This window comes from Macaca mulatta, chromosome 11 (genome assembly GCF_049350105.2).
Source record: "Macaca mulatta isolate MMU2019108-1 chromosome 11, T2T-MMU8v2.0, whole genome shotgun sequence".
NCBI classification, from domain to species: Eukaryota; Metazoa; Chordata; class Mammalia; order Primates; family Cercopithecidae; genus Macaca; species Macaca mulatta.
In genome coordinates this window covers 1,238,242-1,252,930 of record NC_133416.1, presented here as the reverse complement: position 1 = coordinate 1,252,930, position 14,689 = coordinate 1,238,242, and the positions used below count along the sequence as shown (strand labels likewise).

At 50.5% G+C, this 14,689-nt stretch overlaps 1 protein-coding gene across 5 annotated transcripts in view; it reads right to left on the bottom strand.

Moving 5' to 3' along the window:
- Positions 1-14,312, bottom strand: part of B4GALNT3 (beta-1,4-N-acetyl-galactosaminyltransferase 3) — a 103,394-nt gene extending 89,082 nt beyond the window's left edge. For 2 of the 5 annotated variants that reach the window (XR_001447853.3, XR_013400760.1), the window contains exon 1: positions 13,900-14,312. Coding sequence is in view for 3 of the 5 variants with exons in the window: in XM_001094974.5 (XP_001094974.3) it covers positions 13,900-14,068 (169 nt within the window). In the remaining 2 variants the exon portion in view is untranslated. Of the gene's footprint in view, positions 1-13,203; positions 13,247-13,899 lie in introns of those variants that run through there. The other 3 variants (XM_001094974.5, XM_015150711.3, XM_077953246.1) reach the window with 3 other exon arrangements.
- Positions 14,313-14,689: the final 377 nt, after the last annotated feature.

Genomic DNA, 14,689 nt, shown 5'->3' with positions numbered 1-14,689 from the left:
TTCTTCTGTAGGCCCACCATGGTTCCAGAGAATAAAGTACAAGGACAAATGAAGGCATGTTTTTCTCAGGAGACCATTTCTGAGATGCTGGGTGCACAAGACAACCCATATTTGAATGATCGTGGCAGAGTACAGTAGCCAGAGAACCATGTATGAAACCCGTAACTTTGGTATTCTATCACCTTCTCCATCAACCCTACTGCCAAACTGTCACGTCCTGCCTTGACATGTCTCAGCTTTCATCTGCCACTCCTTCCAGCTAGGCACTCGCCACTCATCCGCTGGGTCACTGCAGTCACCACCTCACTACGTCCTAGCCATCCTGCAAACTTCCAACAGCCTAATCAACCTACAGACACAAGTTCCCGGGATGTAGAAGGGGCTGGTAAGTATTTAAAGGCAGTGGGGTGGCTCACGCCTGTAATCCCAGCACTTTGGGAGGCTGAGGAAAGAGGATTGCTTAAGCCCAGGAGTTCAAGACCAGTCTGGGCAACACAGTGAGGCCCATCTTTACAAAAAGTTTAAAAATTAGCTGGGCGTAGTGGTGTATGCCTGTGGTCCTAGCTACGTGGGAGGCCAAGGCAGGAGGATTGCTTGAGCTGAAGAAGTCGAGGCTGCAGTGAACCACTGGACTCCAGCCTGGGTGAAAAAGCAAGATCCTGTACCAAAAAAAAAAAAAAAAAAAGTGTTTGAACAATTAAAGTACAAATCAGTGGATGAAAAACAGAAAACACTCCCTCCATAAGAAATTCCTGCTTTAAACAATTTATGTTGGCTAGACACAGTCACAGTGGCTCGTGCCTGTAATCCCAGTGGTTTTGGAGACAGAAGCAAAAATGTTGCTTGAGTCCAGGAGTTTGAACCAGCCTAGGCAACATAGTGAGACCCTGTCTCTACAAAGAAAATGTTAAAATTAGCAGGCATGGGCCGGGCGCGGTGGCTCACACCTGTAGTCCCAGCACTTTGGGAGGCCGAGGCGAGCGGATCACCAGGTCAGGAGATCGAGACCATCCTGGCTAACATGGTGAAACTCCATCTCTACTAAAAAAAATACAAAAAATTAGCTGGGCATGGTGGTGGACGCCTGTAGTCCCAGCTACTCGGGAGGCTGAGGCAGGAGAATAGTGTAAACCCGGGAGGCGGAGCTTGCGGTGAGCCGAGATCCGGCCACTGCACTCCAGCCTGGGCAAGACAGCGAGACTCCATCTCAATAAATAAATAAATAAATAAAATCAGCAGGCACGGTGACATGCACCAGCAGTCCTGCCTACGTGGGAGGCTGAGGTGGGGTGATTGTTTGAGTCCAAGAGTTTGAGACTGCAGTGAGCCCTGATCATGCCACCAAACTCTAGACTGGGCAACAGACTGAGGCATTATCTCTAAAACGAAAAAACATCAGTTAATCAATAAAATAAATTTACGTTGCTCCCTACCAAGTCCAGACTCAGCAACCTGGCCCGCAGGTGAGTCTACAATTAGGTTGCAACTACCATTTCATCTTCATCTCCTTCAAGCCTCTGCACTACAGAACTTGTGTTCCCTACAAAAGTTTGTATTCTCCAGACTTTCCACTTAGCTTGCGCTATATTCCTCAAATGGAAATATTCACCTTTGCTTAGACACACACACCCGCATAACAGCAGCCTGCTGTCGCTGGAGGAGGTATTAGAAATTCAAGCCAGAGGACTTCCTTTTGGAAAATACCCACAGCAAAATATTAAAAACACTAGATGAAGGATGACAAACTGCTGTTTTATTTACATAGTAAAGCCCTCCATAAGGTAAGAGAAAACTCCAGCAGCCAAAATATGAAGATGTAAAAATCAGAGCAGTAAGCAGATGCTAACATCTTGGCAGCCTCTTGCAACCAACAATTTTAGATAATTAAATTTGTTTTAAATTTTTAAATGCAGAAGAATGATGGAGTTTATTTTTATTTATTATTATTATTATTATTTTGAGACAAGAGTCTTGCTCTGTTGCCCAGGCTGTAGTGTAGTGGTGTAATCTCGGCTCACCGCAACCTCTGCCTCCCAGGTTCAAGCAATTCTCCTGCCTCAGCCTCCCAAGTAGCTGAGATTACAGGCATGTGCCACCATGCCTAGCTAATTTTTGTATTTTTAGTAGAGACGGGATTTCACCATGTTGGCCAAGCTGGTCTTGAACTCATGACCTCAGGTGATCCACCCACCTCAGCCTCCCAAAGTGCCAGGATTACAGGCATGAGCCACCATGCCCAGCCTATTTATTCATTTATTTACTTATTTATTTATTTGTTAAGTCAGAGTCTCACTCTGTCACCCAGGTTGGAGTGCAGTGGCACAAAATCAGCTCACTGCAACCTCCGCCTCCTGGTTCAAGCGATTCCCCTACCTCAGCCTCCCGAGTAGCTCGGATTACAGGCATGCGCCACCACGTCCAGCTAATTTTTATATTTTTAGTAGAGAAAGGGTTTTGCCATGTTGGCCAGGTTGGTCTCGAACTACTGACCTCGAACTCTGCCCACCTTGGCCTCCCAAAGTGCTGTGATTACAGGCATGAGCCACCTCACCCAGCCACAATGTAGTGTTTACAAACCCAACAAATTTGAAATAGAACAAAATAAAACTTACAGATATGAAAAATACAGTCACTACACTGGGTGCGGTGGCTCACACCTGTAATCCCAGCACTTTGGGAGGCCGAGGCGGGCGGATCACCTGAGGTCAGGAGTTCAAGACCAGCCTGACCAACATGGCAAAACCCATCTCTACTAAAAATACAAAACTTAGCTGGGCGAGGTGGCACATGCCTGTACTCCCAGCTACTCAGGAGGCTGAGGCAGGAGAATTGCTTGAACCTGGGGGACACAGGTTAGAGTGAGCCGAGATCACGCCACTGCACTTCAGCCTGAGTGACAGAGCGAGACTCTGTCTCAAAACAAAACAACAGTCACTAAAATGAAAAAATGGGGTAGGGGTCTCTCCTCATTTCTCTGCCCATTTTCTGTGCCTGTGCAATGTCCCCTGCCTTCTGCTGTTGGAAGCCTTCACCCATCTCCATCGCCCTGTCCCAGGCCCTCTACTCAGCTGAAACGGAAAGAAACCCGGGACAGAGAGAGCGTACTGCGCTGTGTGCCTGGTCCACGAGGGGATCCTCCACGTCCTCACTCCTCCCGCCCACCTTTGCTAAGAGGTGCTGGTGAGCAGTCGGGACCAGCTGGCTGGTGAGGGAGGTGTGTGTGAGTACACGCTGCACGCATTCGTTTGAACCTGGGCTTGGCAGGCAGGGTGGAAAGGAGCGGATCAGAGGATTTGTAAGAAGATCTCAGCAGGGAGGCCTTTAATCTTTGAGGCAACTGCTTGTACGGAGACCGTGGTGTCAGAGATGACCTTGGAGGCCAAAGCGGTCAGAACTACTGGGAGAGCTGCCATCTCTTGGTTCAGGCAACTGAGCCTTGAAAGGCCAGCGCCAGAATGTCAAAGATACTCCTGACTGTCCCTTTCACCCCTTCGCGACACGGGCAAGTTCCAAATCTACTCCCGCAGGGAAGCATCTCACTCCAAAGACTATGGAACCGAAGCCCCCAAAAGGACAGGAAATTAGTTACAGGTAAACTGATTTCCTGGAAACAGGAAACCAGGCAAATCAGTTACAAAGCTAGGATGTACAAGGAGGTAACTGGCCAGGCACGGTGGCTCATGCCTGTAATCTCAGCACTTTGGGAGGCTGAGGTGGGAGGATCTTTTGAGCCTAGGAGTTCAGGACCAGCCTGAGCAACATAGTGAGACTCCATCTCTAAAAAAAAAAATTTTTTTAATAAAGAAATAATGAGATAACTGCCAGGTGTTCCTGCCTTTTAGTCCCAGAAATCTTGGTGTGTACTCAGGGGCACGCAGCAGAATGAGAGGTTATCGCTTCCCAATTGCTGTGCTTCTGTGCCCTGGTACGGCCCCCCAGATAGCTCTCATTCTCAGCAAAATCCTTGACTCCTAACTGGGCCCCCACCCCTGATAAAAATTTCTGCCTGGGATGGAAAGATGCAGGCATTGCTGAACATCATGGAGGAAAAACGTGATTGAAGAATGTGTATTTGGTGGCAGGTGCTGGGTATGGATGGCATAGTGATGCTGGGGTACTGGACACAGCTGTGTCATGGGCTGAGAAGTTTAAGAAGTATTGGCGGGGGCCAGGTGCGGTGGCTCAAGCCTGTAATCCCAGCACTTTGGGAGACCGAGACGGGTGGATCACGAGGTCAGGAGATCGAGACCATCCTGGCTAACATGGTGAAACCCCGTCTCTACTAAAAAAATACAAAAAACTAGCTGGGCGCGGTGGCGGGTGCCTGTAGTCCCAGCTACTCGGGAGGCTGAGGCAGGAGAATGGCGTAAACCCGGGGGGCGGAGCTTGCAGTGAGCCGAGATCACACCACTGCACTCCAGCCTGGGCAACAGAGCAAGACTCCGTCTCAAAAAAAAAAAAAAGAAGCACTGGCAAAAGGACCAGTTGAGGAATGTGCCTATTTGCCCCCTCCTGCCCAGCCATTCTCTAATTCCTATCAGACTGAGAGGGAAGAGATGAGAACCAATATCCACTGAGCTCCTAATATGTGCTATGCTCATAAATCTCATTTAGTCATAAAGAAAGCTCTACAGGAAGAGCATTACGGCTCCACTACCCAGCTAAGGCTCCTGAGACTTAGAAAGGAGTAAGTACCTTCTGCAAGGTCTCACCACTGGTGAGTCACAGAGCTTGAACTTGAACTTTGCCCTGTCTTCAAACTCCAGTTTTTCCAGGAATTATCGACGCTTTTCAGTCCACTCAGTCTACCACACAAAGTGAATGCTCCGTAAACGTTTTGCTTTAAGTTTAGAATGAATCACTTCTGCAGCCATTCAAGGTTTGCAAACTAAATAAAGATTGCGAAATACCCCACACTCAATTTCCTGAACATTGATACCTAAAATCCTTGGTCGGCCTGGAATGTCATTTCTCTGTTTCCACTCCCCACTCTCTCTATTCTCTTCCATTTCCGAGCCCTCTTCCTGGGTCACGGAATGTTAGCTGTGCAGACTGAGACACACACATAGCCTCTGCTAGGGACCACAAGAACACAGTTTCGAAGAAGAAATGGGTGGAAGAGACAGACCAAATCTATTCCCTGGGCAGGGATTCCCAGCTGCTAACAGAGGAGCTGGATCTCTAGTTTGTGACTTTATGCATCCAAAAGCCACAGACTGGCAGCGGCCACAGATCTTCACACTGAGATGTCCTTGCTGGCGCGAGACGCTTCCTCCCAGACCTTTGCAGGGACGGGTGCCCACATGATAAACCGGGTTTCTGGCCTTCCTAGCCAGTCTCTCAGTTGTTCTCTCGGTAATGTCAAGGATGAGCCCAATTTTATTGAACTTGCCTTGTACGGTGTCACTGTTTTCAACAAAAGTGGCTCAGGCCCCAACATCTGTCAGTAAATTCTAAGCTTTTGGTAGTCGTCTTATACGGAAAGATAATTTATTTGTGGATGTGATTCAACTTTTCAGTACCTAAATAAAGACCCCCAAAAAGGTCAGGGCAATACTTTTGTTGGCTTTTTAAGTTTTTAAATCCAGACTTTTTGTCTAAAGCGTCCTGGAATCCAACATCTGCTTATCACACTTCATTTTTTCAACACTGTCTAGGTCAGAGTGGTGACATTTTAGGTGATTGTTCATTTCTTCTTCATACTTGTATGTATACCACAGCACTTTTGTTTATTGATTTTATGCCTTGATTTGGTCCAGGAAAAACTAAAGTAGCTTACAATGACCATAGAATACAAGATGACATAAACTGGAAGTAGTTGCTTGTGGGGGTGGGGAGATAAAACAAAGGTACAGTTGGCCAGACGCAGTGGCTCACGCCTGTAATCCCAGCACTTGGGGAGGCCGAGACCGGCGGATCACAAGGTCAGGAGATCGAGACCATCCTGGCTAACACGGTGAAACCTCGTCTCTACTAAAAAATACAAAAAAACTAGCCGGGCGAGGTGGCGGCGCCTGTAGTCCCAGCTACTCGGGAGGCTGAGGCAGGAGAATGGTGTGAACCCAGGAGGCGGAGCTCACAGTGAGCCGAGATCGCGCCACCACACTTCAGCCTGGGTGACTGAGCAAGACTCCGTCTCAAAAAAGAAAAAAATAAATAAATAAAATAAAATAAAGGTACAGTCACAAAATTAGTAGAAAAATACAGATCATAAAATCCTTTACACTTTTCTCCAGGTGAAGACAAAACTGAATCCTAAAGCTTCCTAGTAACCAACACGAAGGCAGCAATCAGAGTGATTATGCAACTTGCGTGACCAATAAAAATGAAAACAAACTGCTCAATAGAAGCACAGCTATTTCTAAGATCAAGACCGGAAGAAACACGTTTAGAGGGTTCTCATATGTGGATGAGCAGCAGTTCTCGATTCCACCCTGGCAGAGCGCTGCTAGAGGATTTCAGAGACTAGGTATCCTACAGCCTTGAGGCCCCTGGTCTTCCTCGGCCGTAGGTTATTTTATTCCTGATGCTGTGGTGCCTAAAGGCAAACAAGTACTTTCACGGGGGTTAATGTAGTCCAGATACACAGCTGTTGTCTAGTATAATGAGCACGGATTATTTTTATCCTTATTTTATTTATTTATTTACTTATTTAAGACACCGTCTTGCTGTCACCCAGGCTGGAGTGCACTGGCGCAATCTTGGCTCACTGCAACCTCTGCTCCCCAGGTTCAAGCGATTCTTGTGCCTCGGCCTCCCAAACAGCTGGGACTACAGGCGCCGCAACCACACCCAGTTAATTGTTGTAGTTGTAGCAGAGATGGGCTTTCATCATGTTGGCCAGGCTGCTCTCGAACTCCTGACCTTAAGTGATCTGCCCACCTTTGGCCTCCCAAAGTGCTGGGATTACAGGTGTGAGCCACCGTGCCTGGCCGCATTATTTTTATAATCATAAAGAATGTGGGCCGGGCGCGGTGGCTCAAGCCCATAATCCCAGCACTTTGGGAGGCCAAGACGGGTGGATCATGAGGTCAGGAGATCGAGACCATCCTGGCTAACACAGTGAAACCCCGTCTCTACTAAAAAATACAAAAAACTAGCCAGGCGAGGTGGCGGGCGCCTGTAGTCCCAGCTACTCGGGAGGCTGAGGCAGGAGAATGGCGGGAACCCAGGAGGCGGAGCTTGCAGTGAGCTGAGATCCGGCCACTGCACTCCAGCCCAGGCAGCAGAGCGAGACTCTTGTCTCAAAAAAAAAAAAAAAAAAAAAGAATGTCATTTGTCATTTTAAAATGAGGCCGAGCACAGTGGCTCACTCCTGTCACTGAGCCCAGGAGTTCCAGGCTGCAATAAGCTAAGATCACACCATGGCACTCGGGCTTGAGAGACAGTAAGACTCAGTCTCAAAAAACGCTTTCATTAATTTAATTTTAAAAATGGTTACTAAAAAGAGAACCACAATCTGTATTATTCCACTTATATAAAATATTAAAATATGCTAAATTAATCTATGCTGACAGCAGTGATTCATAGCGTCCCCCCATGGGGGCACTGGGGTGCTGGTGATATTCTGTTTCTTCATCACGGTGCCCGTAACACAGGTATTTTCAGTTTGTGAAAACCGCTCATCCAGCTTTCAGTACACATACTTTAATAAAAAGAGGGACCACAGCGACGATTTGCATGTTTATTTTCTTAAAAGTTGGTCAGTATCAGGCCTTTTGTAGTTATGAAATAAAGAACATGTTGAACATAAAAATAACTTATATACTAAAATATTACAAGAGGCCGGGCGCGGTGGCTCAAGCCTGTAATCCCAGCACTTTGGGAGGCCGAGACGGGCGGATCACGAGGTCAGGAGATCGAGACCATCCTGGCTAACACGGTGAAACCCTGTCTCTACTAAAAAATACAAAAAACTAGCCGGGCGTGGCGGTGGGTGCCTGTAGTCCCAGCTACTCGGGAGGCTGAGGCAGGAGAATGGCGTGAACCTGGGAGGCGGAGCTTGCAGTGAGCTGAGATCCGGCCACTGCACTCCAGCCTGGGTGACAGAGCAAGACTCCGTCTCCAAAAAAAAAAAAAAAAAAAAAAAAAAAAAAAAAAAAAAAAAATATATATATATATATATAAAACAAGAATACAAAGAATATTCATTTTTGCCTATCCAATGGATACTTCTAACATTCAAAGTAGCACTTGTTAACTTGAGTCTGTAAAAATGGAAAGATCTGTCATACTTTGCTCAGAATATATAATACATGCAGCCCAGTGCCCTTTGGAACCACTATCCAACTATTCTCACCTCTTCCACTCGCATTTTTGTATATCGGTTAACATGTAAATCTATTAATTCTATGAATCACGAGGTCAAAGAATCGTCTGTAAACTCCAATGTCTGTTTGGCCTAGTTGAGACCACATAATCTTTACATATCACGAAAAGCGCTTGTGAAAAATAAAAGCGTAGTTCTTGAGACTGGTGGAACGCTGCAGAGGAGAACTACACGGTGAGTGGCCAACTCCAGGAACAGCCTCTAGGACCCCTTCCAAAGCAAACTCTGCTATGTTGGCTACTCTGCTCTGCTCCATAAAGCCCAGCACTAGAGGGCAAGACCAGGCTCCATGGCCTGGAAAATTACTGCAGTGCAGTTACCAGAAACCAGCACGGAAGCACTATCAGAAGACCTTGTGCCACAAAGCAGTTATCACCATGCACAGCGTCCGAACAACTCCCAGGACAGGGAGTGGCAGACAGCCCCAGCACACCCAGCAGGGGAATGGGACTCAACTCAGATTGAGGGTCCCTGGGTAGTAGGCAGGGTAAAGATGGCAGACACATTGCTGAGGTTCCACCGGCCACGTCAGCACAGGGACTGAGAGACCAGGGAAAAGAGAGACTCTAAATATGGGTAAGGTCACCTATTGTCAAAAACCGCATTCCTCGTATAGGCGATGCCCAAAGAAAACACGCTTACGATTTAAAAAAAAAGAAAACCATTGATGTCTTATCGCTTATCTTCTGTATTTGTATTCAAAGGCTATTGCTGTGTATACGTATTATGGTACAGGGAACAAGAATTCCTAGGTTCTATTATTGGATCAGTCCCTGATAAACACAGTATCTGCCAGTGGAAAATATCAGGTGCTTGGAAATTCAGAGCTGACACATTCATAACCAGAAGGTACTTATCTGAGCGCCTAGTGTGTGCCCAGAACTGAATGTTGATTTGAAGACACACATAGTAGCCTGGTGACTGGAATATCAGCATAAAGAGAGGTAAAACAGGACACGTCAAAAGGAGCTAGAGGTTCCCTGGGACAGAGAGGCAGCCCAGCCAGAGCTGCATGAGACACAGTCCCTGCCCACAGGAGCACACAAGGCAGTTGTGCTTGTTGCTTCACTGGGTTTCAACTCCACGCCACACTATCCCTCCTCTGCCCACACATCTGTCTCATGTGCTTCTCCCTCTCTCCCTGCCTGCGTCTCAGATTACTGCTCTGCCCTGTATTACCTCTGTTACTGGAGGGTTTGTATCCTTTCCAGATCCGAACGGCTGTGGTGGCCAGAGCTGCAGTGACTGCCTCTCACTGTGGATGTGCCTCCCTCAGCCCACTCAAGTCAGCCAGAAGTCACAAAGGCCAGCCAGAGAGATGTGGTACAGACAGAGGCAGGGCAATGGAAGCCAGTGGCTTCCTGAGCTTCAGAATACTTTGGGATCCAGCAAGTAATCCTGGCCCTTAAATGGGAGCTCTAAAAGAGGCCAGTACATGCCATCCTTCTGTCTTGGATTTGAGCCCAAATATCATCCCTTGGCTCTGAGATATTTCATCTCTAGAAACCCATTTTTTTTTTAAAGTGGAGTCTCGCTCTGTCACTCAGACTGGAGTGCAGTGGTGCAATCTCAGCTCACTGCAACCTCTGCCTGCCGAATTAAGCAATTCTCCTGCCTCAGCCTCCCCAGTAGCTGGGATTACAGGCGTGCACCACCACGCCTAGGTGGTTTTTTTTTTTTTTTATCTTTTTTAGTAGAGATGGGGTTTTGCCATGTTGGCCAGGCTGGTCTCGAACTCCTGACCTCAAATGATCTGCCCGCCTTGGCCTCCCAAAGTTCTGGGATTACAGGTGTGAGCCGCCACCCCCGGCCTCTAGGCCAGAACTCTGCCTTCAAATAGAATCTTTGCTGATCCAATATGAACAAATGGGTATATAACTTGTTAAAACCTGCCTAATCAGAGAATCTTTAACTTCCAACAACAATTTGTTCCCAGGGCTGCTTTTCAGCCAGTACATACCAGGATAGCCGCACCACTTACCAAAACACTGAAATCCTTATGCATGTGTTAGAACAGTGGCTGCCCCAGGCCCTCTGAGTGTCCCACTGCCACCTGGACCCCTCCCCAGGACAGCTCCATGATCCAGCAGCTAAAGAGTTAATGTTGGGCCCAACAAGGGGAGCCCAACATTAACTGGTTCAGGACCCTGTCCCAGAACCACCATGCCACACCGAAAGTATTGTTACCTTACCTGTCCCATTCTATGATGCTACCGTATTCTAAAACTTTCAACCGCTTTCTACCAGCTACTGAATAAACACCACTCTTCAAGGTTTCTATTCAGCCTTCCACACATAGCATCATCCTCTGTCCTCCTTATACCCTCTGTTTCGCCAAACTCAGCTGCTCAATATTCTCAAACACAAACTTTCCCCGATGCTGGGTCTTTGTTGACGTTACTCTTTCTGTCTGGAATAGCCTTTCTGTATCCCCCAAAATCTAACCAACTCTTCAAAATGTCCCCAAATGTCACTGTTTCCATGAAATATTAGTTGGGAGAGCTGTGCCCCCATTTCGAGAGGTGTCACAGAAACATATGGGTCCTATGTTTGCAAAACTCAATGACTGCTTTATATTACAACTATTTTGATATAGGCATCTTAGCTTTCCCCCTAGATAAAGCTGTAGATGCTAGAAACCACGTCCTGGTCATCACACCTACATGGCCTGGCACAATCCCTGGCTCAAGGTATGCACTAAGTAAATATTTGTGTACATGAATGAATGAACAGTCCTAATTCTTTTGTCCACTTTCTATTTGTTAAGGATTTTGCTTGTTTTTCTCTGAAGCCACTCCAGTTGTGGTTGTATCTCCTTCTGCACATGGAGCCAAATTGTACATCTTTCACATCTTAAACTACTGGGTTATTTCATGAAGATAAAGAAGGAAGTATGCTCCCCTGTCATTACTGGTAACCCTGGAGTTTGTGACTGCCATCTCTCCATACTCTTCTTCCAGCACCAGATCCAGCACAGGGACAGGCAAATGAAAGGTTGCTGGTAATGGGGGCTGGCCTTACAGATGACAGGGAGCTGTGGGTGGTGGAGTGAGTTGGCAGGGATTGCTAGAGAGGGGAGGCAGGGTGGTTTGCTGGAAAGCAGAGCCAACAAGCTGGTTCTGGTTGCTGTGGTTGAGGCCGGGGGTGCAGGGCTGGGAGGTGCAGTTTTACTACCCTGGTTCCTGTTGGTATCCAAGAGTGCGGAGCTGGGAATGCTAGCAACCCCCTTTCCACCTCTCCTTTCCCAATGCCTCCTCCCCGGCTCTCCCTCCAAAGGAAAAGCTCTGAGCTGGGAATGAAACCTACAGGAAAAGAGGGAACTAACTTTGATGCAAGATGTCTGGGCTTCTTAACAACAAAAGGATGGGAGACAAGGAGGCAGAAACCACAGCTCCTGTCTAACTCTCATTCCACAGGGAAATCGAGAGTAGAATATAAGGGGACAGCCCAGGACAAAAAGACACCCTGCACAATAGACGAATTTCAGGGTTCTAAGAGGAGAGAGGACACAAGGTGCATCAGTGTGCAAGCTTAGCCTCCTGTTAAAAACCATGAGTAAGGAAACAGTCGATTCTGGAATAGAAGGCTGGGGAGAGCTTTCTGGATAATTGGTTCGGAAAAGAAAACAAAAAATAAGGAAACTCAGTCAGAGAGTCAAGATTCATCTGGGAGGGGAACCCAACAGACTCAAGAACTGATGGCTCGGAATGAGACAGGCAACAGGAGACAGGCAGAGGTCGAGGGCCAGAGTGTAAGATTATGACTGTGGCAAACGAGATCCAGGTTTGAGAAGAAAACACACCTGAGGTAAAAGAAAAGTGAGGAGAGGGAGAAAGGGAGGTCACTGATTCCAAGGTCACAAAGCAACTGCTTTCCTCTCTGCTTTTAATTTGTGCACAAGATCCCACCGGTTAAACAAAATGATGGCTACATTGAGAACAGGTGTCGCCTCCCAGGCCCCCACCCACACACACTCCAAAGGAGCTCATCCATTTGGGCCTGAGTGGCCATGGCGGGGGAGAACAGACTCACTCTCTGTCTTTCAGAAGGAAGAACAGGGCCCAGAGGAGGGAAGAATTCGCTACGGGCAGGCAGGCTGTGGTCATCAGAGGAAAGCACTGCTGTGTGGAGCCGTGGCCCCGGGGTGGAAGCTGTGGCTTCCAGGTGATGTGCGGAGCTCTCTGGCCCTGCAAATGCTTGCGCGCACATCAGTCTTCGTATCCAGACTGAAAGACACCTTGGAGACCATTTAGACCAAAGTTCTGATTTTCACCTGAGAAGCTGTCCTTTTTCCCTTGACTCCCCCGCTAGTTAGTAGCAGAGCCAGTCTCCTCCAACTCACAGCCGGAATTATTTCCATCACCACAGAAAGGTTAGGCCATAAATACACATTTCCAACCTGAACCAGCTCAGCGACTGTCCCTAGTAATTCTGTCTGTCTGGCCACAAGAGAAGGCACAGCACCACACCCAACTCTGGGTAGAAAGCTGCCGATAGGTCAGAGTCAGAGTATCTTCTCCGCAACTTGCTCAGCCACTCTGTCCGAGCTTCCCCGAAGCGGGAGGGAAGTGAAGGCATGGGAGGCCAGGTGTCAGAACTTTGAACCTCGGCTCCTCGGGTTTGGGTTGGGCACCTGGTAGTAATGGGCGTTTCTCCATTTCTTTTCCCAACTATTCCAGGATCTTTTACAGCCCCTGACACTGAGTTTTACTTTGTTAGGCCCATCCACAGTACGTTGAAAACCGCCTCGCACAGCCATACCTACTGATGTAAAAAGGCAAAGAGACCACGCTCTCCTGTTTTCCTAGGAGGAAACTGAGGCACGGAAATATTAAGTGGCCTTGGCTAAGTTAGAAACGGAAGTAGGAATCTACCTGCTGCCCGGTCCACTGTGCTGTCCATCATCTCCTTAAAATGGGGAGTTTGCCAGATCGCTCAGGGTTCAGAAAAGTAGCAGAAGGGGCGGCCAGAACAGGAGCGGGAGGGCGCAGCGAGGAGGTGGGAGACTCAGAGGAACCGAGGACGGGGCCGGGAGAGGAGTGACGCAGGGGAAGCGGGGAGGAGAGGGGACTCTCCGAGGTATGGAAAAAAAAGAACCCGCTGGAAGATGCAGCAGGAGAGGAAACAGTGAGCCAAAGAGCAGGCGGGGGGCAAAGTTCGGGCTGCGCGGACTGGAGCGCGCGCCCGGGCGTGGACGGCCGAGGGCATCCCGCACTCGAATCCCCAGCTCGCGCGTGGACCCCACGGACCTCCTCCCCGGGAGCCGCAAGCCTGGAGCGGCTGGAGGGGCCCGGACGCCGCCAGCGTCTCGGCGGAGAGGGGGAGCCTCCGTCCCGGTCGCTCTCCGCGGGGAGCCGCGAGGATGCCCCGAGGATGCCCCGGACCCACACGGCCGGCGGGCAGGCCCGGCTCGGGGATTCTGCGCTCGGCCCCGCGGCTTCCCCCGAGTCCGCGCGGGGCGACGCCGGGCACCTGGGGCGGGAAGTGGGTCCGGGGACGGGGTGAGGCGGGTCCCCCGACGCAGCAGCCGCCCCGCTCCGCGCCCCTCGCCTGCCCTCGGCGCTACTTACTCCGGTTCAAGGGGTTCCCGCCGCCCTGGGCCGACGCCACCAGCTCCAGATACAGAGTCCAGAGCCCCACGGACACCGCGGCGAGCGCCAGCAGCAGCCGGAAGCGCCTCCGCAGCAGCCTCACCGGGCGCAGGAGCAGCTGGAGCCGCGCGGCCCGGGGGCTCCCCATGGCGCTGACCGAGGCGGCCGCCGCCCCCCGGCCGGGCCCCGCGCCCCGCGTCCCGGCCCAGCGTCTCAGGGCTGCGCCGAGGCCGTCTCCCCCGGGCGCTCTGCGGCGGGGCGCGGGCTCATGCTCCGGGCGCCAGGGGTCTCTCCGGGAGCGGGGCCGGCTCCTCCTCCGCGCGCGTGTTCCGTGCCGGGCTCTCCTCCCCACGCCGCTCCCGTCGCTCTCCCTCTCTGCGCGCCGCCCTCCCTCGCCGCCCGGAGGAGGCTTCCCCGGCGCCCGCCCCCGCCCCTGCCCCCGCCCCCGCCTCCGCCCCCGCCTCCGCCCCCGCCTCTGGCACCCCGGCCCGGGCTCCGGACTCTCCCGCTCGCCGCACCTGGCCCGCCCCCGCCCCGCCCCGCCCCGCCCCGGGCCCAGGTGGGCTCCGCCCCCGAGAGCCTGGGACGCCGAGGCCGCTGTGGCTTCCCGAGGGGAGCGAGGGGGGCTGGAGAGCTGGTGCCGGTGCCTCCGCGGACGGGGCCCGGGTGGGATGAGCAGGGGCGAGCGCTGGTCTGGACTCGGTGACCGAGGGAGACGTGGTCCCCGCCCCGACGCCTGGCGGTTTTCAGCAGAAGCGAAGGCGAGGCT